Source organism: Prenolepis imparis, unplaced genomic scaffold, assembly GCF_030444845.1.
Source record: "Prenolepis imparis isolate NDT839.2.m4 unplaced genomic scaffold, iyPreImpa1.0 SCAF_5, whole genome shotgun sequence".
NCBI lineage: Eukaryota > Metazoa > Arthropoda > Insecta > Hymenoptera > Formicidae > Prenolepis > Prenolepis imparis.
The window spans coordinates 2,360,296-2,386,699 of record NW_028141163.1 but is presented as its reverse complement, the minus strand read 5'-3'; the positions used below and the strand labels follow the sequence as shown (position 1 = coordinate 2,386,699).

Genomic DNA, 26,404 nt, shown 5'->3' with positions numbered 1-26,404 from the left:
CACATTAAACGTTACTGATATTGGATGTCGACTATCTATAGTGTTAATCATATCTTTATTTTGAAACATTATTTTTTTCCCTCTTTAGTTTCTACAAAAATTCACTTTTAAATCTAATTTTATCTTTTATATACGAAATTATACACGAAATAATGCTAACGCTTGAAATAACTCGATAGCAAATGAAAAAATTATATTTAAACATGTCAAATTATAAATCATATAGTACGATTTCTTTGAAATTATGTTTGATAATTAACTATATATTTTTTTTAAAGTTTAAACGTAATATTTGTTGCACTATGCATTCGCTTTATACTGCAGAGGATTGAGTACATTCGGAGAGAGGATTATCCTTGACATCCTCTTATTCGGTAATTATTACGGTATCTCATAATTCTCTCTCAACTTCTCCATCCTTGACATCTGAGTTTGATTAAAATGTATGTCCATGTTATTAAAGGCAGAAATTTTTTGTAAAAATAAGATATACCTCATTTTACAGTGCGTTTGATGATTTCAGAGAAGGAATGAATTGGTTTAATCTTATCGCGTTCATTGATAATTTATCAGACTTATTGACGAATTCTGATTATACTTTTTGCATCTACTTTGGACCTTCTTCAATTATATACGATTGGCCGATTGTTATTAATATTTATTACAAAAATATATGAATTCATAGATCAATTTGATTTCTGTTTATCACATTATTTCACAAGTAATAGTAGACGAATTCGCTGACTGAGAAAAATTTAACATCGGATCGATAGAGATCGAATGAACTAGAAAAGAAGGGGAGAAACTCTAGTAGATCGATAACATTCCGCGACATAATACGCGGATCTCTTCTCATATATGGCTGTCCTAGAGAAGCACAATCAGGACACCTAGTAGAGGAGCATGAAGTCCGTTAGTATCTTTCAAGTTTTCTCGACTCAAGCCTTCTAAGGAATATTACACTCGAATTAACGTTTTGCAATCATATCCGCAGTTACTGATATACATATAAAGTATAATACATGATAGTGGACAAATTTTTTATTCGCCAAATATTTATCTCGTAATTTTTTTATACGATTAAAAAGAACATATTTGCTAAGAAAGTATTTTGCTGGCATCAACTATCACGTATCAATTTTTGAAATATTAGTTGCATTATCTTCATTAGCAATAATCTATAATAATTACCTAAATTTATGTATAACATTATTGTACGTTTGGGCAAGTATATTCATTCACAGAATAAGCCATTAGTTCGTTCACTATACTTTACAAACTTTCCTCTTTAGATCGTATCTGTAATTTACAATATAGTTGGAAAATGTATAGTTATTTATAATATATATTTTTTAAATAATTTTTAATATATATTTTAATTCGAGAATTTTAATATAATCGTCTGCTTTATTATTAATTTAATTTAATACATTTTTTGTTCGATACTTTAACAAATTGGCGAGAGCAATGGAAAAATAAAATTTATTTTCAATTTTTTGTTTTGTACGAAACGACGACGTGTTAAAATGTAAAAGAATATTTCAGTTCGACTGACATAATTTGTAAGTGTACGGTACTAGTCCTCATATCAGAAGCTAAGATCAGCTTTACGTAACGGTAGCCAGCTATCACCTATCGTCAGTCAACATATTAATCAAATGACATAATGATGAAAAAATATAACTTAAACTTTAATTAGCTCAAAATATGCAATATCTTTCTACATTTGTTAGAGTAGATATAAAAAAGTTAAAAATGCTATGTATGTTTTCTCGAACAAGTGTACGGTTTATTTTTTCTTATTCGCGCGTGTATGTACTTTAGGATGATCCGCGCCTTATGGTACCTGCCACTACATTTTTTTCCTCTCGCAAATTGGGCTAATTAATTCCCGCGTGAATAAACCCCTGAGGCAAGGCCTCTCTCGATGACTTCGATCGCGATGGTGAAATCTCGTCGTTCTCCATCGCGAACGGGCGTGAAAGGGTTTCCCCGGTGAAATGCAAGATACCTGACCTCCTTTGACCTTGACCGAAACTCTACTCCTGCAAAACGGCAGCAGGACAACTGTCAATTTTTTATATCTTATACCGATTGGTAATGCTTTCGAATTTACGTTGTGATTATGTGCCATTTGATTCGAAAGCGATCTAAATAATTTTTCGAAAATTTTGCCGAGATCGCACATCATATCTTACGGTCTGCATCTCATCCAAAATTTTTAAAATCTTGATATACATAAACGAAAGAATTTAAAAATTATTCATTATCTAAATAAAGAATATTATGAAAAATTTCTACGCAAAAAATATGAGAATTATTTTTTAACTATTGTTTATTTTCGCGATGTACAGTTTGAAGTACGATCAGCGAAAAATGTTCTTATTATATATCCCCAAGCGCGACTACAATTAATTATAATCTCATATATCGACCCGCAGTTTATCCACTTTATAAAGTAGATGTTTGAATTGTCCGTGTTGATCTCTGATAAGAACAATAGACGCACATAGCTGCTACAAAAAGCCTCTTTACAACAGGCGGACATATGGCAGATAGAGATACATTAGTAAACAATGGGCAATAAAAGCATGCTATTTATAGTAATTTCGATATTATCTGTCTATTTAATAGTTGACTTACGCGATGTCGAATGACTTAAGGAGCTCATTAAGGATGCACTATTATATCTCTTGCACGATAAGAAATGACCTCTTTGACGATATTAAAAAAAAGTATAGTTTTTGCAAACGGTAGCGATAAAGTGAAAAATGAGAATGTCCGCGTCTCTGCAGAAAACTTTGATCGGTTTGACCAAGCGAATTTAGGATGATTCATGTAAACTGATCCCTCGCTGACGAGACATGTATATGCATTAATAAAGTTCATGAGTGGGCGGGAAGTGATTCCGGTGACTGTGCGTGCAAATATAGAACATGGTCATTGTAGTCCAAAATACTGAGATTTATTGTATTTAAATTACTTAATTGAGAGAAATTTGAAAAAAAAATTGATTTATCTGAACCCTTCTTTTTTTTCTATATTTTTTTTATTTCGTATTGTCTGTTTATAACAATTGTATTTAATTATTCAAATCGAAAGTGAGAATAATTGACGAAGATAAATTGAAGATATCAATTTTAACAAATTATATATATCGATTTTTCTTTCTTGATGTCTATTAAATAAATAAACAAATTTAATTTTTGCTTTGAAAGAATTAAATAAATATTGAAATTTTGCTGAAATTCAAGATGAATTAGCTATTGAAATTTTTAAAATGATTTCCAAAGATTTCGCATTTTAACACTTTAAGAGAGACTTACGATCGACCATGAATCGGATCGGAGGTTGAGGGAGGAAATGAACTCGTTGAGGGCGGTTGGGGTGAGCATAAAATCGAAAGGAAATACGCATATAAGAACGATTACGTCGTGCAATAAGTTTCTAATAATTTTCAATTAGACACACACCAACTTTATACATATTTAATTCTCTATAACTTAAAATTTGTAAACTACTTTATACTGATAAAATTTATTTGATAAAACTTCTTCGACTTTCTATCTCGTGTTTTAAAACTCTTGTCTTATACAGGTAGTCTTCTGACATCTAATTAAGATAAACGATTATAATTCTTGGACATTTTATAACAGTTTCTCTGAACTCACGATCGAAATACAGACGAGACTAATACTGTAAATGCCGATAAATTCATTTCCCGTGTTTTTTTAACGGTTATATAGCAAGTATTACCTCTCAGGAGGATGGATGTTTACGCTTCGATCCACTCGCTGCACGTGCAAGCGTAAAGCGCGTAAAGCGCGTTACTCCTGCGAGGAGTGCGTTCGCATGCGACAGTCGATGGTCTCTCCTGCTCATCATCCTCGCGGTTCAAGGTCCACCTGCGGGAGTGGATACTTCACTGCGGTCGGAATAATGAAAAGAACCGTCCTGGGAGTTTCTCATGGAGTCAGGGACCGCGCGTCCCCAGGTTCATTGCCGCAACTTCCCCCTTTTATATCTGCATTCTTTTGATGTCCCTTTAAACCGCCGTATAACCCGTTTTCATTATTCGATACCTTTGCGTCCGCGACGCGGTCTCGAACTGGTCCCGATCTTATACGAGATGTTCCTAGTTAGTTATACGTGTATTTTATTCTGTTTTCAGATACATTTTCCTACGTCAATTTTGATATAATTACTTGAAAAATGGAAAAATAAATGTACATTTTAATATCGAAAAATTCGCTTCCGGTTCACGAAAATATAAAGATATAGTTAAAATTATTTATTTAATAAACAAGTAAACGAATTTATATAACCGAGTACTTTTAGAAAATTAGAGGCAAAAAATTGTGGAATTACAAAAGAATAAATAATAAAGAAAAATAAAATACAAATTATTAGGACAAAATTAATTATAATATTATGTTATTCTGATATTTATGGGTATTTATGGATTTATAACAGATGAAAATTTATATATAATATAAGTTGGTATACCATATTAAAATATACAAGAAGAAAGAGATAGTATTTTTTTTATATTTCAACAATAGCCTTTATATTCGTTTATTGACCTCATATAAGTATCGAGCATTCAGTTATTTCTCCATAAAACATTGATTCTTTCCTGCGATACGGTGTCACGCACATGTGAGCATAAATACAGTAAAATTATATGAGATAACGTAATCATTGCTCGCAACTTAAATCATAAGTGGATAATATATATTAATTTGTAGAGACGAAGCATTGTTTTATCACCAAGACTCTAATTGCTCTACCGCGCACGTAGTATCGACAACTTATTTAAGTCGTGCCCCGCATTAGCGTTAATTCCAAGTTGTCAGATTTAATCCGCCCATTTACTTACTTAGACGTAATGCGAGATTATACGCTAGGTGTCGAGTGCGCACTTTTTCTCACGATATTTTATCCGTAGGAATTATCCGCGTTATATGAGTATTAATCTGCGGCAGTTAACGCGGTCTGGCAGAAATATATCACATAGATTTTTTTCTCCCCATCTTTGCAATCAATCACGAGTAATTACTAATTACTATCTGAGATCTACTGATCTATATAAGATAGAAAGTTTACGTGCGAGTTAATTAATCTTTCTCCTTGTGTCATACTCGCGAAATCGTTACAAGTCTGCAACACGGTTAAATTATATAAAATTATATTGATATTTTAATTTATACACTATCATTAGCATTTATCAATATCAGAAATTTATTAACACTGTCTTAATAAAGTTAAATTATAAGTTTCAACTAATTATAAGATGTATAACTTAGAAAAATTGTGTGCACTTTCTCTCGACCGACATACTCTTTGACGAATATAGTTAAAGTTCTTTCTTAGCAAAAAATCTTTAATTTTGAAATTAAATTTTTAGATAAGACACTCAAACAGTCGAAATTTGTTAAAATAGAATTTCATTGAAATATTTGATTAATATTTTATCATCAACTTATAGTCTTGAACGTATATTAGTTAAATTATCAATTTAATTATCAATTGTTTATATCTTTAAGCTATTGTTGTGTCGCATTAATAATAATGGAACTGTCATTTCGATGAAAATTTCTTATGTCCTTGAAAAAGAAGTGACACTGCCGAGAAATTTTTTTTAGATACATAAATATAATTTTTAGAGTTTCTGCAAATAACGTCAAAGTGTGACTATCGCTGAGATAATAATGGACGACTGATACGAAATCGCTACATATTTTTTCGCTCCTCTCGTTTCACGTGGCACGCCACGTTTTATATTCAAATACAGATATTATGTTGCTCGGCCTCGATCGTTGCTCGTCCGTAATGCGGCTGCGTCTTATGATCCGTGACCGCATTTTTCTTTGGATTAACGAACGTTCAACCCAAATCGTCGCGCGACTCGAAGAAGAAAGGTAGCGCGAGGCAGATTACCACTAAAAAAATCACTTTCGAAAATCGCCGAGCGATTCCCCTGCGGCGATCGCCGGAAGTGGACCGGAAATCGGTCGTCCCGCTGTAAGGCCATTCGATTTCACACGCGGATCTCCGCTGCGTGAACGTGGAATTTACATTGATAGTTTCAAGAATATTATTTATTATACATTGTTTCGCAGCGAAATTATTACATATAGCTGTATTAATTGATAGTTGTCAAGCATAGAGTATATAGGCGTATATTGAATTTTTATCGAGACGACATACATATTTACATATTATTTCAAACGTTGTTTAATTTTTTGACTGATTTATATTTAAGATGTTATTTTTGACATATATTATTTTTTGAAAAATGTTATCGTATTGATTAAAACCAAGATTAAAACTAAACTAAACTATATATATACAATGAAATCATTTTTAATTTAAAAATCTAATATCTCTAAAAAAAAAGTATATTTCTGTTTATTTATATTTTTCTAAAAATCGATGGTCATTCGATAATATAATATTTCATTAATTACTAGTTGTCTCCATATTGTAACTATAAGCTTGATATTTTGGGGATGTTTGCATGAAAGAAAAAAAATATTACATTTTTCTTGAAGAAATAAAAAAAAACACGGATGCGACAGATGTCGGACAAGTTTAAGGTTCGCGGCAAAGTTATGACGTGTTGTTTTTTTTTTCGCATATCCTGTTGCCGCGTTTCGCAAGGGAGTCTACTTGAGCGAAGAAAGACCGGAGGGGAGATACGCCCTCTCTCGAAGGGCGACTCGGCGCGAAGGTATTTTATATCCATATTGCCTTGCATCACTCACGTTTCGCGTTTCCCTCTTTTCTTCGTCTCGACAGGATGTCCCATTCACGAGTGTCTTGAAAGCCGGTAATCGTAACTGACCGACTGACGTATCGCGTGAATGTAATCGTCGTCACGGCACGTTTGAAAGCACCTTCGAGTCCGTCTCCGCAGTTAACATCTCCATTGTTAACGAAAGGAGAAAAGTAAGGCCAGCAAGGATGGCTTGTTCGAAGATCGTTTCGGGATAATTTGCAATTGTACATACGTGGAGAAAACGTCACTACATATAATATAAGATCCCGCAGCGCGCGAGATGATTCGCAAGGCTGTAATTTAGCCCGTACGTTTTCGATTGTGCGGGCAATAAAAACATTTTTTTCAAAGAATTTTTTCGATCCACGATGGCTCGGTTGAAAAGTAAATTCTTCGTATGCTCTTTTTCAGTACAAAAAGAAATGGTAAAAACATTTATGCGGATCTGCCTCGTATATGGGGGGGTATTTTCTTTCTTCTTTGCTTCAAATCTTCAATTTCTTCGTTTTTTACCTCTTAAAAAACGAAAGAAAAATATTTTCAGTATCTATATTTTTTTTTATTTTCTTGCTTCATAATTTTTATACTCACTTTCAAATAAAACTTTCATGTCATCTTCAATAAAATCAATAAAGGCATAACAATGAGATTTAAGTATAAATTTAGAACGAGATTGTTAATAATTAAGATGCGTCTTTGAAATATTTAAAACTAAAACTAAAAATTATATATAAACAATATTTTATTTTTGACACGTTTAAAGAATTACAGGGGTCTGTTATACTCGCGATATAAATTTTTGAGAGAGAATAATTTTTAAAATATAAAAGCAACGATCGTAGAGGTAGATCGCTATGTAAATTCCCATAGCGAAAGCTCGACGAAGCTTGTGAGTTTGTATGCAAACGCAAAATGTAAACTAGAGGTAGAATAGATTGCCACAGTCGTGTGCATTAAATGTGGGTAGGAATGGTGCAATTTTTTCGAGCAGACCCTCATATTTTCACGCAGAAACAACTTTCCCGAATCACCACGGAAATTTCTCGGGTCGTAAAGGATTGCGTATTTGCTCACACACGTGCGCTTATATTTGCATTCGAATATAACACCAATACATATCTCAATCTATCGAAATGTTAGAGTGCATTCGCAGGCAGGAAAGATTTATACGTGTGACTTGCAAAAAAATCGACTTCGCGCAAGTGACGAACATTCTGTTTACAATCGACACCGAGAAGACCGTTTTAAGATATCGATATTTCCACGTTTTCTTTAAATCTCCATTAAATTGAAAGTTCAGCAAACAACGGAGTTAAACACTTTACCGATATTTTCGCATCAATAATGTACGACATCTTGTATGTTAATAACTTGTTTATCTTTATATGTCCAGATAATAATGTAAAAATGCGTACTGTTTTAAAGATAACAATTTTAAACTGAGGAATTTGTTAATAAATATATTTTTTAGGTATATAATAATTTTATTTAATTTAAAAAAAATTGAGGTATAATACTAAATATTAAAATGTATAGTAAAATGATGTGTTTATATAATTAATAGATATAATAATATTATTAATCATTAAAAATATGTTTGTAAAGAAATAGTATAACTGCTCAGAATTATTATATTTGATTATATTTATGCAGAAAATAAATTTGTAAATTGACTTAAATAATAGATTTTGTATAATAAGCAGAAAAAAACACTCTAACTTCGACATTGCAATATTTCTTATTGTTCTTTTTATTGTTTCTATAGCGATGGCAATATTTTTCAAAATTCATCATATTTTTATTTTTGTTTTTGTTATAGGTTGGCGACGGCAGTATTATAGTGCTCGATGCCACTTTGGATGCGTCTACGACCGACGATGCCGAGTGGGAGATCTCCGGGGGTCCGCCATCACCCTGCGATGTATCGTTTCTCAACGACAATGTCCTCATCAACGGACGCAGCAACCTCTCGAGGACGCCACGAAATCATAAGGTGAGTGAACTCTTGCTGTGATTATGTAGCTTTTCCAAGCGGCACTTTGTTCGAACTGGTTTTGTAGAGAGAAAAGTTGCGTCAGAATTCAAGTCAGTGTTTAAAATTATTATTGCTTCTACGTGTCTTTATTCTGCAATCACGGCAGCTTTTATAGAGAAATATTTCAACGATTGATAACATATTTCTCTACAAATCGTAATAAAGAAAAATATCTATTAAATTATCATTTAAATTAAATTTGTATTTAAAAATACAAACAAACTTTATAATAGAAAAAAGAACACATAATTTTTATCTCAGAAAATTAAAAAATAAATTATTGCCACGTTTAAAGTGGTTCGCGTATAAAATTTAGTATAAAACGTACGAATGTTTTCAATAAATAGTAGGAATAATTATGATAGTATAAATCATGATTTTTATTATACATATATCTAAAAAAAAAATAATTTAGTATTTTTTTGAAATTTTTTATTCAAAATCTCACGTTTTAATGAAAAAGTTAGATATAGGACAAATTTAGTGTAATCAAACTATATCAATCATCAGTAACTCAGTTAGCAGAAACATTTAAAGGTCTGTATTCATGTTGTTTTAAACGCATCGACGTTTTGATACGACAAACCTTATCAACATCTCTTATTCCGCTTGCCCCATGGCATTACGTGTCTCTATCTAATCTAATCAACTGTACTGCAATTATTCGTGGATCATGACCCGGCTACCTTACTAAATCAAAAAGCGTACAGCGTAATATTATGTACTTTCAAGATCGCGCGCGCGGCGTGAGAAAACCTGCCTCATAACTATTCGTGAGATCGGATGTACACAATGTGTCTGCTTGACTCCCATGTGGCTCGAGGAAATTTTTTTTACCCTCGAAGGAAAAAGGGAGAAAGAGAGAAAGAAAAAAGGATTGTACTAATCCATGCCGTCACGTAATATATTTTTAGCTCGCGAGATGACAAACGTCAATGTTTCACGCCTCTTGGCGCCAGAAACATGTTCCGCTTATAATTTATAATATGCGTTAAAGAAAACATTCTTTGTCCGCGTACAATTTAAAAAAGATCGTATCGTAGAACTTAACTCGCACAATTTATTAATGTCATTCACAGATACATGAATCCGTGTTTTTTATAGATAAGTATTTAAAAATTGTTTATATATATATAAAAATCAAAGTCGCAGACATTTTCTGTACGCATACATACTTTGTATCTCTGTCTTTGTTAACGCTATAAATTCTCAACGCCATATTATTTCTTCAGACTTAGAATTCTCAGGATTGTCTTGTTTTCGAAATATCACTCACTAGTAGACTTTCATATATTAATTAGACGTTACACGTTTATTAGAATCATACCTTCGCTGCACGATCAAACATCTGTTTATTCTAATATTATTTACAGCAGAGTTTCTATTCTATTTAAAATTATAATAAAATTATATATATATGCTCTATACAGATGCACATATATATTCTATATTTAGAGATATTACAGTTCTAGATATATATTACAGTTAGATACATCTGTGTGTGTTAAAATCATTTATGGTTTATGACGTTCTGGACGTTTATTGCGTTATACCAAATTGTGCAGTAATAAAAAATTAAGATCTTCTCGCACGATGTAACTTTGATGTAATCTATTAACGATAGACGTCAAGCAGATAAGCGAACAAAGCGTCGCTTATAAAAGATGCAAGATACGAACGTAATGTGCGGGAAATAGTCGAATCATGCAATAATGCGCGGTGCATTACACGTTGCAATATAGGTTCTCGTCGCACCGATAACGTATCGCGGGATTTAGAATCGTTCCGTATAAAACGCAATTGTGTACAAATATTGATATTAATACTGGAAACGTTACGATATTTCGTTCAGCTACCATTTAAGCAATTTTAAGGGAACACTTTGGAAATATTGCCGTGAAAAGAATGAATTTGCAAAACATTCATGTTTTAAAAGACATGTGTTCGAGAATAGAGCTGGTCTAAATGTCAACATTGATCAGCTGATTAAATGTGTGGAATGTAAAATATAATATATTGAAGTGTACGTAACTGAATTTCCTCAATAATAATATTGTATACAATATTTTATTCATTTTTACACTATTTCTTGTATATCAGCATAAAAAATTGTACATTTATTTCATAATTTTAAATTTCTCTTATTTTATTTATTATCGATATTAATTCTCATAATAATAACAGATCTGAATATTATTGCTTTGTTATTATCTGTCTTTTATCGCACATATTTTTCTTTTTTCTTAATTAAAAAGTTCTCTAAAGCTTTTGTGTAATAATTAACAACATTATCGTAATTTTTGCAATTCTTTATATGAGCGTGATTTTTGTAATAATTTCCACAAAAATTAATAATCGCAATATAATTTCATGTATAGCAACACAATCATATTCTAAATAAATGTGGTGTTTTGCAAACGTCCAATCTAAATCTCTGTAATAACCGTGCATAATTGCACCTAAAAGTTCTTGCGGAATGTTCAATCGTTTCCATTAAATCATTAAAGACGCAATAATTCCCACGCAATCATCAGTGTTTTCACTTCATTCGCGACTTTCTCACGCGATCACGTCGATTTGATGTTGCGACGCAGGAGGGGGGCCACTCTATTACTGACACCGATAAAGTGCCAATTTGTAAGTAAAAGTATCGTGTCCGTGGACCAGCAATAATTTTCGAGCGCCTCGTCGACAAGGTTAATCTACCGTGCATCATGGGAATAATCGTGGATGAGCAATCCCGCTGTTATGCTCTTTGCTACAGGGAACGCAAATGACGAGCTACGAAGAGAGAAACCGTGTATCTCGAAAGAAGTAAATATTCGAAAAAAATATGAAAAGATACTGTCTCGGCTATAATATTGCATCTATACTTTTGATCGAGATAAAATATAACGCATTTTCTCCGAACGGATTAATCAGTCGCTTAATCAATCTAAAATTGACGTTTTCCTTGGTAAATAATCGATCGCGCAATTCTCGCGTCGCATTTATTTTTAACATCAAGTATTAAACTTAGTAATGCAAAATTACAATTATGATAAATTAATACATGTTGGAAATTAATAATATGAGAGAATTTACTTTCACTTTTAAATCTCCAAATTTACTGACAAAAATATTAGCTACACAGAGAGAATTTTCTCTTAGAATTTACCCTGAAAATCATGGTAATCGTTGGACAATATAGTATGGAAAGAATTTTATGAGAATTTCTTTGATTAATATTTATCACAATAAAAATAATAATATCTATCACAATAAAATATAAAATATGTTTGATTAACTTTACCATGCAGTAAAATTAATCAAACATGTTTTATATTTTAGTTTAGTGTGTAGATATTATTATTTTTATTGTGATAAATATTAATCAGAGAAATTCTCATAAAATTCTTTCCATACCATATTGTCCCATGATTACCATAATTTTCAAGAGAGTAAATTCTAAGAGAAAATTCTCTCCGTGTACTATAGCTAAAATTTAGGCATGGTAACTTTGAGGTATAATATATAATAGGGACAGCTAAAATGTAGCTATGGTGGCTAATATTTTTTTCGTATTCGATTCGGTTAAAATCTTCAGATCTTCAATTCGGTTTACTGTCGACGTTCTTTGTCGCGGATAAATTGATACGATACAACAGCCACGGTATTCGTAGATAAAGGCAGCGCCGATAGCTTCGGATCGCTCTGTTTTATATCGTCCATTGTGTTCTTACAAGATCACGCTATTCGTCTCAGGAGAGCTTGATGTGCTTCCTGGATCGCACGACATCGCGTCATGTTTTCTCTGAGATTTATTTCAGTGTTCGTATACCGTGTCGGATTGATGAAAACGCTGGAATATAACCGATCGCGCATTATAAATGACGTGAAATTCCTTTCCGCGACTTATCACGAGTCAATGAGTCCCGGTTAGAAAACGCGGACGTTGCTCCTGGGAGCCACCGATCGAGACGAGAGAATTGAGTTTACCTCTCGGGCTCGTCGTCGCCTTCGAGAAGACGGCGGAAAGATCGGCTAAAGGAATTTTATAGAAAGCGCTGAAAATGATATATCGTTACTTTTATCCTTGAGCTCCGCGTTGGAAATAATTTAGCAAATATTCGTCGTTTATTTTAATTTTTACGATCTCCATAAAATATATGGGAGATAACTATCGCGTATTTTTATCGAATAACGAATATCATCACCCATGTGTTGTCAGTTCGAGAAGAAGCTAAAGAATAATGTATGAAAAATATATCTAAAAAAAATAATTATTAGAAATATATTTGAGTAATAATAAAATAGAACTTTAGTCAAATCACAAACTATACGCTTGAGGTAAAAACATGTCGGTTTCCACACATTTCTCTTAAAAGCATATCCAAGGAATTCTTCGTACATACTATCGTCTCCGCGTATCTTGCTCTCGCATAGGAAGAAACTCGTTCTTCTCGTTTATGCACAACGTTTTAGCTTTATTGTACTTTAATCGCGATACGATTTAATGCCGTTGATGTTTCCGAGATTGGCGCTTATTTTGCGTTTTCAACAAGCTAAATACACAAGTAGAGTCTAAAAATATATTTGACAAGTAGCTACATTTTGTACACGACGATATCCCATCTCAAGCTTACGAAGTAATATAAAATAAAAGATATTCACAACGAGGTTTTATTTCAATTTCTATTGTGGATGACAAATGTAATGGAAACGATATCTCTAACTTTAAAACGCGAAAAGAGTAAAAAGAGAGAAACGAAATTTTAACAAAACGCAAAGAGAAATTGAAAACCTCTTGCAAGCAGCGCTTAAAGGCACAATGTTTGAAAAAAATGCCATCGGAGAATGGAGTTCTCCAAGATTTTCTTCTCTCGTTCACCGAGATTCGTTGCGGCACGTCGTGCGAGGATAATGTGTACTTTACGATTCACTTTGTATTACGGTGCGTCGTGCAATTTCACTTCGCCAAACAATCGGGCGGACAGCTAATACTTGTCACGCGCGGATTCCCGGCCATCGAGTGGTAAACCTTTCCTCCGGCTTTTAAATGGCCGCGATGGAAAATCGGGACGGAAGAGAGCGTGTGGACCAATCGAGGTCCTGCAAGGCCGAACGATAAGCTTATCGAGTGACTGGGACCTCGTTTCCTCGCGCGAGCGAGGAGAGTCCTTAGGAGAGTTTGATGTAAAATGCGTTATGCAAGGCGCGGGAGTAATCCGACTTGCAATTTCTCTCACGCTATATCGTGGCCGCGTAAAAAAGCGTCCGTTTATTATATGCTTAAGCATTTTCTCCAGTGCCTCTCTATCAGACCAGTTTGAATGTTTCCTGCGAAAATATAGTAATAATAATTGCTCGTAGAAAGAGAAAGGTATAATACTATATCTACATAATGAACTTGTAAATTATTAAATTAGGACAAATGGACATCTTTTTTTGATAATGTATATTAACAAAGTGATAATCTCTTATTAATTTACACTACAAAAGTTTGTATTTTTTATTACAAAAGATATAATGATGTAAAAAAATTTATTGATGCACAAAACGCTCGTTTCATAAATTCTCATACAAAATTCATTTAAAAAAAATTACATTAACAATTTTTATCGTAATTTACTTCTTATCGTAGTTTTACTTGAATACTCAATTAAAAAATGTAAACGATATTTACGTTCGTTGCACATTACGCTGCTTTCACACTTAAAAGATTTATATTCACATCGAGAATGCACGCGATAAAAAAAATTGCAAAATTATTTTCAACTTGATATCTCCCTTATAATATCAACATAGTGTATTCATTCTTTCATTCATACATTCATTCATTCATTCAAGAGACTCGTTAATAATTATTTTCTTCCGCCTCTCACTATGTAAACGACCTACGGTCTAGGTCTCTTTTTTCCGCGTAAACGTAGTTGTACGTTTATCAACAGGCGTATACCCGCATATCCGAAGCTTAGACATACGCTAGACAATAGTCGTCGGGATCGCGGTAATAAAAGAGGATCGCGACGTACATAATTTACGGACGTTCTGCGACTTCACGCCGCGCGTGACACGACACACGCAACAGACTCGCTCGTGTCTGTTAATAGTTAATTGCGAGAGGAGTGAAGCAGAGAATATGCCATATATTATGCCGGTACTATCTAATATAGCACACATAAATGTCTCCTCCGTGTTTTACATAATAAATTCTATGTGCATTAGATAATACTTTCGAATGACACAAGAGTGTTGTATATATTATATTATTGCTTCATGAAAATTGAAAATATATAAAGTATGTTACGTATACTATAATTGAGAAAGTTTCTTCTCGAATTTCTTTTTTAAAATTTTACTCTCAACATACTTTTTTTTATTATTATTAAAAGATACTTGGTTTCCATTTTATCTCTTGGTTTCATTATACATCTTTCTTCTCATTCAATTTTTTTAGTTGATAATAATTTTAAATTTGAATAAATTAGGATGCAAACACTCGACTGCATCTTTCTTTCACACGACTTAAATCGTCAGAAATATACCTCGTGCCTATACTTTGCACAAGCTATATATTTCAATCCTTGCCTCGAGTCTCGCGAAACAAATCATAATCTCGCGCCGCGTACCCATGTTACAATGAAGACTATTAATAGCCTCTTGGCTAGATGCTTAGTACATGACTGTTAAATAATGACTAATATTGCGCTATTCGTAATATTCGATAATGTATACATTGCCAGCAGGGTTGCGTGTGTGCACACGCATCAACACGCTGTTCTCCTCGACTCTTATACCGAATGACACCGAATATCCGACCGACTGACACCTTTCGGCGTTAGCCACACATTTTTTTTCATTCACAGTTCAAGACACAACGTCTCATAACTCACACACTGCACACACGGAGCTAAATAATAGGAAATTCTCGTTGGTATGTCAAATATTTGGCGGGAAACCGATCGATTGATTTACGTCGTGTCGAGAAATCTTGAAATCGCTGACTTTTTTTGTTAATAATTGATCGCAGTTTTTTTTATCAACTTGGAAGGACTAAACGGCGTTTTCGATATATTTTCTATATAAAGAGATTAAAAACGCAAAGCATTACAAATGCATACATACTCTGAGAGAATTTTCTCTTAGAATTTACCCTGAAAATCATGGTAATTGTGGGACAATATGGTATGAAAAGAATTTTATGAGAATTTCTCTGATTAATATCTATCACAATAAAATATAAAACGTGTTATGATTAATTTTAACTAAACTGCATAGTAAAATCAATCATATTATCAAACATATTTTATATTTTATTGTAATAGATATTATTTTTATTGATAAATATTAATCAGAGAAATTCTCATAAAATTCTTTCCCTACTATATTGTTTCATGATTACCATGATTTTCAGGGTAAATTCTAAGAGAAAATTCTCTCTGTGTAAGAGGATACGTTGTAAGATGTCAGAAGAAACTTAAGCCTACGGCACACGATACGATTTTTCGTACTGGATTTGATAAGATTTAGTAAGATATTGGAAATGCTGCATTCTGATTGGTGCATTTTTAGTATGTTACTAAATCTTATCAGATCCAGTACGAAAAATCGTACCGTGTGCTATAGGCTTTAATGATGTAAAGTAAGGTGCAGTTGAGTGATGTTCCTTCGAAGGATTAAATAATTTATTTGTATATTATATTTAGGAAGAGGCAGAATGGTAATTTTACAGCATCCTGTATTATATATTACATAGTAAATCCTTCGAAATTGCTGTGGGTAAAATAGATAGACAGGAAATTCGTCACGAAATTTTTCTTGCAGCGTAACATAAGCGTTTTATCAGCATTATGGGTAGAATATAAGGAATGAGATATAAATCTAGCAAATTGCGAAGTATAGGAAACGGTGAGGGCAAGGTTATTTAGGCAATTATAATTATGTCGTGCCATCCCTCCAACATGTGGGATCCATGTTTCGATCACTCCTATCATACTTCACCTGACATTTAATGTGCCAAATATTTACATATCGCGGATTGAATTGAATTTTAGTCATTATTGAGGAATGATAGAAGAAATACTCGCGCTTTCAAAACTCGTGTAAATATAGATAGATACGAACGCGTGTACAAAATAGTTTATAGAGTACAAATACTATCTTTCACAATTTATTACAATTTATCATAATATTAATTTATTATTAATCTGAAAATTTAATTATATCTTTTATTATCGCGAAATTGTTTTTCCCTCGTATATAATAATAAAAAATCATATTTGTTTCTCTTCCAAAAAATTGTAATGCTTATATGTAAAATAATGCGTACGTTATTTTATACATATTTTATTCGAAAGTCTTTACCATTCGCACAATAATAATAATTATGGGATTATCAGATGTATCATAAACGTTACGTCAATTAGTGATGACGTTGCATTAATTTAATGGTAAATTTTTGGTAATCGCATTCGCGATCGTGTAATGCTGCACGAGTTTTCACTGAGTCAGTGAAATTCGAGCGACGCGACGTTGAGCTTGTATTTACAAATTGATCGTAACCGATCGTAAGTTGTTTTGAATACCAACGATCTAGTTTTGCGCCCTTGGAAAGGAATTAAGCTTGCGTGTTTAAACAATAATTTTTATCGTCACGTTGCGGAACATGTTGATTGTTTCACAAGGATCGAACCGATTGAATTTTGTGCGATTTATTTTTTGAATTAACACAATTTCGCAAATATTACACAAAAATAATAAAAAAATTTTCGTATTCAGTTTCGTACACATTTCTTAACATTCGGTTATGTATTGACATTTCTGTAAAATTTTTTGAATAATTTTACCAGAGAGAAATCGCTAAATCCACGGTTAAAATAAATTCCGCTTTCTTCGAATCGACGTAAAAGCATTTGCTTAATCGGTGAAAGCTTCCGAGCGGAAAAGCTTCCCTTTTACACGACGCATTTATGCACCGTCGTCGGCTAAGTCATTTGGCAAATTAAGCGAGTGCGTAGACACGCATAGAACACGCGCGTAATCATCTCGGCGGCGCGCAAATAACGGGATATATAGTAATTCGCCTTGTCCGCGGTAAACATTCTGATCGCTCTTCGGTCGAGCATTTAAATTTGCGACGATTAACATAGCCAATATCTATATCTATATCTGCGCGTTTCAATATAAGTTGATTCGAATTCACGTCACGTAAAAACGAGGTGTTGAAACGTGGCCTCTTGCGAATATGTTATGCGATTCGCGACATTGCTTATCGGACTTCTGATCGCCAAAGTGTGCTGGCAATACTTAATGAAATGAGCGAGTAATATATTCGTGATTCTCACAAATTCCCCAACACATATAAATTATAAATTATTAAATTATATATATACGACAGAATTTTTTTTAGCTTTTTTGTCTCTACAAAGCGGGGTTTGACTAAGTGGGCCCAACCCAATAAAACCCGGTGGGTTTTATTGAGTTAAACCCACTTTAAAAAACTTACTTAAAAACCCATTTATAAAACCCATCCAAAAATGCTAAAAATTTAATAATATTATAAATGAAGTCTATACAGTATATAGACTATAGACTATGTATTATATACGTCTATTACATTAATAAATAAAAAAAATTAAATAAAAATTAATTCATATAATAAGGAATTGTGCCAATTAAATAGCCAATTTTCTTAATCATTAGCGAATTATAAAAAATAAAATTAAAAAAATTAAAAAACCCAACAAAATCCCAAAAAACTCAATAAAACCCAAAAAAACCCAATAAACCCCAAAAAACCTGGTTTAAAAAAAAAAACCCACTGGGCTGGGCTTTTTAAAAAAAACCCGGGTTTTTTCAAACCCTGCTACAAAGTGGCATATCGCGACTTTCGATGATAAATTAATTTAATTTCAAAACAGTGTTCTCTTACTAACAATAAGTCATTTTTGCGTCTTAAGTGCTCGATCGCGTAATTGCGGCCTCGCCAAGTTATGAACATCGATTAATTATTGTCTGTAAACTGGCTATAAATTTTAATAGCCTTGTTCGCTATCAAGTATAATTAAGTCGAAGGGCCTGTCGCGATGACTATATGTAGAAGGCTGTTATCTTCTAATCAATATGCGATGCGATACTTGAACGAGGTTTTACGATATATCATTTAATCTATTAAATATTTTCTTTATTTCCGAAATATACATATATATGATTTATTTCTACAAATCGAATAATTTCGGTAATAAAAAGAATCGCTTGATTTATTGGCGAAACAGTCCAATGAATGGAAGACCTAGTATCTTCAAGATAAACATTGTATCGAGATAAGAAAAGATATAAAATCAGATGTGAGAAGGAACGAGAAACAAAGTACGGAAAGCTTTATCTATTCTAGCTACATCTATTCTAGTAGGTGGTTCACCTGGCATTTCTCGAAACCGCTCGACCCGGCTTGATCGAGCAATCTGCCGCTGCGGCTTAATTGCATCAGAAACGCGTGCACGTAAGTGCGTAAGGGATTACCCGCACGTACTCCGGTATCTTATTAGGACATAACGGATGCGTCTGCGTCCAGTTTTTGCCGTGTAACATGACCTTTATGCGCACGTTTCATTTACTACTGTCGTGGAAAACTCCGAGAGATACCAGCGAGTTCGAGCACGTGGACCCTAACCAGGATACAAGCCGTGAGACTATAAATTTCCTGGTGCTTTTACGTTATCTCTTCTGTAGTAAGCCTTCGTATTTCAGGAAGAACGATATATGTATATCGCATAGCTGTTGCAAGAATTCTGTATCCTTCTGTTTTAAAGGTCATCCTGATATTTTCCCCGCATAGAATTCACGTTTCGATTCTACATAGTTCTCCAACCATATTGTATGAAATTTTAATCTTCGAAATCTGCATCAATCATCACAGAGAGTATATAAAAATATTATAATTATTATTTCTTATATATTTTATTAATATGCAATCATATATTATATCATTTGATCATTAGCAGATTATTTTCTGTAATTTTTGTATATCATAAAAAATAGATCATTAATAAAGCAACATTCTTCGCTGACTTGTCAACTTTTTTGTTGTCACGTATATAAATTTCAAAAAATTATTTTCTATCTCTTCTTTTCTGACAAGAAACATTTGATTGTTCGTGGTAATAAATGACGTAAGAAATGAAGTCTTGTGATCGAAAATTGCAATAAAAAATGAAGAATTATTTTTTTAATTTCCCGTGTCAGCGAAAGGGTAAAATATGGTCACTTTGTGCGACTGCTAACGAAAGTATACCCCTCCATCGATCGGCAACAGTCCACACGGTGTTCTTCGTAAAAAAAAAAATCAATATCACGACGACCAATGAATGCACGCCTTTGCACGATGGTTTGCATGCATCTTCTGGAACAGTTTGGGGTGCCAATTTCACGCATATTCGTTCTATTCACACTCGTTCTGCTAACGCACGTCGGAGATAGGATCTTTAATTTTTCATATCCGCTTTTAATCAATCACCATCACGTTCATCGATAACACTATTTCCTATGCGAGAGAAGAAAGTCTCTCGCGGCGTCTTTGTTTTAATATTCTCGGGCATCTTTTCCCGACGAATAAATAAGCATCTTCGATCACAAATTAAAAGAGAAAACGGGCTATAATGAAGCCGCTCCGGGTGGGTTTTCATTATGTCGATGCTGATAGAAAATTATGACACCTTTACGGCAATATTGTCGATAGATGAAAGTATATAAAGTATACCGGAGCAATAATTCTTGTCTTATTATCATTAGATTGTCTGTGAAATAATTAACCAGTGATGTTTTACTTATCAATTAATTACTGTTAAAGTTATTATTTTTCTGTGTGTATCTCTAAGCTATATATTTATATTATTTCAAAAACATAAATTATTACACAAAATTTTAATTAACATATAATTATAATTTAAAATAATTTTGTTTTTATTAGAATTTCAATCATTATTTATATATGTTTCCGTTTTGAATATTTTACTTTCATTAGCAAATTTTATTTAATATATATTAAAGACTTTCTTCATGTAAAGTTACAATATTTGAAAAAATATAATTATATATTTATAATTTCTATATATTTTATATTTACTCCAAAGACTATCTCTTTTTCCGATATTCTTTTTCATTATTTTAATAATCTTTATATAATGAATTATTATATAATAACTTTATGGTATCTCTATATCTTACTCGTTATTAACTTATCACACAATAGCTGATATACAAATCTACTTTTGCTTTCAATATAAAATATCGAGATAATTAGCTTCAAGAATTGTATTTTTGATGAATTAGAACCAAACGTAAAATAATGAATCACATGATTATAAAAATACACAACAATAAACCATATAATTGCAAAGTACGCAACAGTGTGAGTTACGTAATTGCAATATATTGAAATCCCCAACATTTGATTTCATCATAAAATCGAAAGCGATAATTATTTTAATTAATTAATTAAAATATCTTATCGGTTAGATTAAGCAGTGACACATAGAAAAAAACAATATATTTCTGCCATATCTTGTATATACATAATTTGATTATCAAAGATATTTACTGAACTTTCCACTTTCATTATCAATTTTATCAACTGTAATGGTATGATTATTTTCAAGCTCTTCGATACATTTATATCTATAATCGATGACGAATATCAAGGTGAATCGAATTGAAATAGTAAAGTATCGCGTATTTAAATTCAAAGTTGAACTTTGAAAGAGATGACTGGAAAGTCCCGCGCGTCATTCCTTTGCGTAAATTTTGCTGTTAATGCCACTTAACCAGCTAGCCGGAACGATCCACGATTGTCGCATTCACTCGCTCAGTGAGAAAATGCTAATTGCAATTTGCGACGAGTGCAAGAAGAAGTTCCTCCGGAAAAGTGGGGCGCCGCTTTAGAAAGCGCGTTTTTTTTTACGCTTAAAGTGACTTTTCGAGTCTGTTAAGCGTCGTGTTCATTTATTTTGGAATCTCTTTTATTGACCATTCGCGAAAGAAGGCAACGCATGACGATTTAATCGACAGACCTATAGGGTCATGAGCGCGCGATTGAGAGTACAGGATCGCGTTCCCCTAAGAAAATGTACTGCAACACGTTCGAGATTAATCCTGCCGATTTGATTTTTGTTTAAGAATGATCTCACGACGCCTCGGGAAGAGAGAACGGTGTATACATATATAATTATACGAAGCGAGCAGTTAACCCCTAGTTGAAATAATCGTCGGTACTGTTATTGCTAGACTAACGTAGTCGCGAAGGTTCGCAGATTCATATAACAAAACTTTGCTTTACGTCAAATTGCGTTTGAAATTTATTCGGTTTATAATACACGCACGATACGAGATGACAAGATATACAATGTTGTATAATTTCTTTCTCTATTTAAGGCTCCTGGCTCCTTTCCGACCATGTCGAAATCGTGACGTCAGAGGCGAGAAAACACACGCTAAAATTTCTTAGATGCCATTTCGAAATAAAAAAATATTTCGATGAAACAGCACTTCAGATGGCTTTAGCACATTCTTAAAAAACCCCGAAAACTATCGTTTCCCCTTTATAATCAATCAACAGCTGTAAAATGTAATATTATGAAGCCCAGTCCGTCTGGTCTTTGCACATGCGCAGTCATTCCGCATGTCAAAGTCTGACATCTCGATCATTTTACAGATGTTGATTATAAAGGGAAAAGGATAGTTTTCGGGAGTTTTTAAGAGTGTGCTAAAGCCATCTGAAGTGCTGTTTAATCGAAATATCTTTTCATTCAAAAATGGCATCTAAGAATTTTCAGCGTGTGCTTTCTCGCCTCTGACGTCACAATCCAATATGGCCGCGGTGAGCACCCAGGAGCCTTAAGTTAAAAAAATTTGTTTAACTTGCAGTGTACTTTGGGATGTATAAAATTGATAATTTATTCAATTCCAGAAATATTTATAAAATATATAATCTTTTAAATAAAATACAAAAAGTAAATATTTTTTTACTTCAGGATGATTTACATTTTTTATATAAAAAATTAATAATTTAATTGCAAATTGCATATTCTTCACATAAAAAGCTAAAAGAGAGAGAGTTCTAAGCTTTCTATAAATATTATTTATCACGCAAGAGAAGTAGGATATATAAAATTTTAAGAGAGATGAAAGTACTTAATCAAACCACCGCGAAAAGTATCATCTCCTGCAACTCTTGTCGCATATTAAAACGACTGGCGTTTAATCAACAATGTATAAAAAAAAAAGCGCTTTCTCCGGCGATAATTCGCGTATGTATACACGACGGACGAAGACAACGATGACGACGACGACGACGGGTGGTCGTCTCCGCTCACCGCTCGCAATCGAAAAAGCAGCGAGTGTGACCGGTTACTGTTATACGGAGGCTACATTACATGCGCTTGCTGTTGTTTGTTCTCCTCGCATCTCATTTGTACCACGCGCAGCAGCAACGCTTATTACTCCAAGAGGTAGACGCCTTGCAAAATTTTTCCGCGAATAACTGTTCCGCTAAAGGCATATAAAGGCCGTAAATCAAGCCGCTGGCTACTTCTAACATGTGTTTACATATTTGCGAATATACTCTCGAGATACAGAGGCTCTTGCTCGGAGCAATTTTTCACGCCACACGTCGCTGTTGAATTAATTTACCTGCTGTGATCATTATAATACATTTGCGTGCGAATTGTTGTTTTATATATATAATACTCGGCTCGTATCTTAATTGAATCGTCGTAATTTCAGCATCGAATACAGTTCGACGACACCGCGACTCGTACTTTCGAGTATCCTAGCGAAGCATCGATCCTCGAAGGCGAGACCAGTAGTGTGGATGGCGAAACTTCCGGTTCCATCGAGCAACAGTCTACGCCGAGCAACAATAAAACCTCCTCGACGACGACCAGCTCGACGACGACAAGTATGCCGTCTCTTCTCGGTAAAATCAAACTTGAGTCTCGTTCGCTAGACTTGGCAAGACAGTTTTGCAATTATTTCAATACGTACTGTAATAATTAACGATTAAAAAGCAAGCTAAAAAAGACATAATTATATTATTATATTATCTGCATCAATATTTCAGAAATATGCATACAATAATCTTTTTGATATAATCGATGGATAGAAAAGATAGACACAGAGGATAAATATTTAATTGTTTGCAGGTGGCTTAGCCAGTTACACACCCAGTAAAGTGGATCTGACATCGGAAGGTTTCGAGCTGGGTATCACTAGAGCTGTACCGATAGTTTCTTCGCCAACAGCAGCAACCGGGCAAACTGAAAATGCGAGCGACGTGGAATACTTGAGACCGGCTCAAGACGCAGGCGCGTGGGGTTCGGAAACGACCGGGGATCTTCTTTATTGAAGAGACAAAGGAAGAAATGCAAACTCTGCAAGCTTTACTCCATTAACAGCTCAACGTCTCTCCGCAGCAATAGAATGAAAGAAACGAAAATGAAACTTATAAGACTTGAAAAGTATTTTCTTTTTTTTTTTCTAGCGTCGACGAAATCGCGAGAAACCACAAACGCAACCATCAATGTTATACCGAAGTTTAATAAAAAGATTTATGACGAATGCTCACACAATTATATAAAGAAAATTTTTTGTAGAAAACGAGTTAGATGTCGCGTTCGTGATCGGACGAATATGCTGGACCACAAATGAGTTTAAATATTTGCAATTAAGCTATAGATGAACTTTTTTTTCTTCGATTACGAAGAAAATAAAAAATGCGATCTCCGTTCATGAACGCTTCGAAAAAGATATACTGAAAAAGCCGAGTTTATTTAGATTAAGTAAGAACTAACAGTATCATTCCAAGTATATGCATTTACTTTGTATTTATGCTATAAATGAATGGACTTTTCCTAGACAATGAATCATCGAAACTGCCAAGAAACATTAGCGCTGTCTCTTTTGTAGTAACATTCGGAAGGAAAAGCTCAGTGATATTGATACTTTGTTGTGTAGAGAAAAAAATAAGAAAGAGAGCATATTATCTTTCTGGCACACTATATATGATAAAAAAGAAATCAATGCAGAAATCGAGAGTTTTGTAACCTTTTTGAGATTACTTTAATGTTAAGCTGTGAATGTTCAAGCTGCCAGTAAAAGGCCAGGGTTTTATGCGAGAGTTTTTGTAGAAAAAGAGACGAACGATTGAATGTCTCAGAGATTCAATGGGAAGGAAAAGAAGTTCAAGAGAAACATTTCGAGTTTAGATTTGTAAACGTTTTTGCCAAAGTAGAACGTAAGTCTACTTAGTATATTTAATAATGTATATGTACAATAAGTGTTTCAGAGTTCGGCAAAACTGTAAGAATTGTAAATTTCAAAACATTGTCATTTGTACCGAATATATAGCAAATCATACTATAAGTATGCCTTGCAAATAAGTTAAGCCATTACAGCATATGTGTTTTTTCACATTTTAAGGTTGCATTTATTTTTTCAAGTATATATAATACATGAAACTAGTAACTTTCTCCAGCATAGGAGACATAAAAGAGAAAACGATAGTTTAATATTAATTGTTACTTTTAAGCGATTAAATTTTGTATATACTAAATTGTTGTGCGGGTCTTAAAAAGTCATCTGAGATAAGTTGAGTCAAAAATTCGAGAGAAAAAAGAAATTATATTGCTTTAAGATCAGCTTTCTTGTATTATCTTTGTTCTTTTTTGTATTAATTTCTTTCTATTGTCTATTGCAGCGTCTCAGATGCATTACTACAAATATTCGACATTGTTTTGAATCATCAAGTGTTAAATTTTCGTGTAGTTATTTAAAAATGTATGATTGTAGCAATATATGTAGTTAATATGGTTATAATTTTATGACTTGGACAGTGAACTAATTAAAGCGAAAAAATTCAATAAGAAAATTAATTTATTACAAATATGTATTAAATATTACAAAGTTGTATGAAGTAAAACTGCTGTCGCGTTTTTGTATTAAAATTTCAAATATATTTACTCTTTATTTAGATGTTGTATCCGTCAAATTTTTTGCAATTGCATTGTTCAAAAGACCTGTTCTTATGTCACAGCGTGGTATCTTACATTGTGATATTTTTGTTAATTTTTCTTAGTATAAAACATAATTCAATTTTTTGTCAGGCATATGTAATAAGTCGCCGATATTCTTTGTATATCTCATTATTATAATACATGAGAATACTGCAAGGAGGAAATGAAAAGATTACATTTGCGCAACATTCCAAATTCAAATCGTGTATGTATAAGTATTTTTCATTTTCAGATTTGTCAATTATTTGTGTAATCCGTTGTAATCTCCTTGCTCCAATACAGGAGAGAGCTGTGTAACAGTTTTGTAAATTACCATTGTACAGTATCACAAGATACCATCTTTCGAGTAAACAATAATAAGCAGAAACAATTGTGAGGTTACTATTAATTATTGAGAGAAGCTTGGATATGTATATTTCTCTCTCTATAAATATATATTACTACCTTTTTAAATATACTTATACCATGTAAAAGTATCGTGTGATGTACTGTCTGTGTGTTACTAAATATCAAAGTAATAAAAAAAGACAATTACTCCTT

At 33.1% G+C, this 26,404-nt stretch overlaps 1 protein-coding gene across 2 annotated transcripts in view; it reads left to right on the top strand.

Annotated features, from left to right (window-relative positions):
- Bif (protein phosphatase 1-binding protein bifocal) overlaps positions 1–26,319 on the top strand; it is a 38,373-nt gene extending 12,054 nt beyond the window's left edge. Inside the window, exons 2-4 of one of the 2 annotated variants that reach the window (XM_083039271.1) lie at positions 8,601–8,774; positions 23,577–23,751; positions 23,996–26,319. In XM_083039271.1, coding sequence (XP_082895397.1) covers positions 8,601–8,774; positions 23,577–23,751; positions 23,996–24,198 — 552 coding nt within the window. In that variant the 3' untranslated portion in view covers positions 24,199–26,319. Of the gene's footprint in view, positions 1–8,600; positions 8,775–23,576; positions 23,770–23,995 lie in introns of both variants that reach the window. The other variant, XM_083039270.1, reaches the window with a different exon arrangement.
- The last annotated feature ends 85 nt before the right edge of the window (positions 26,320–26,404 follow it).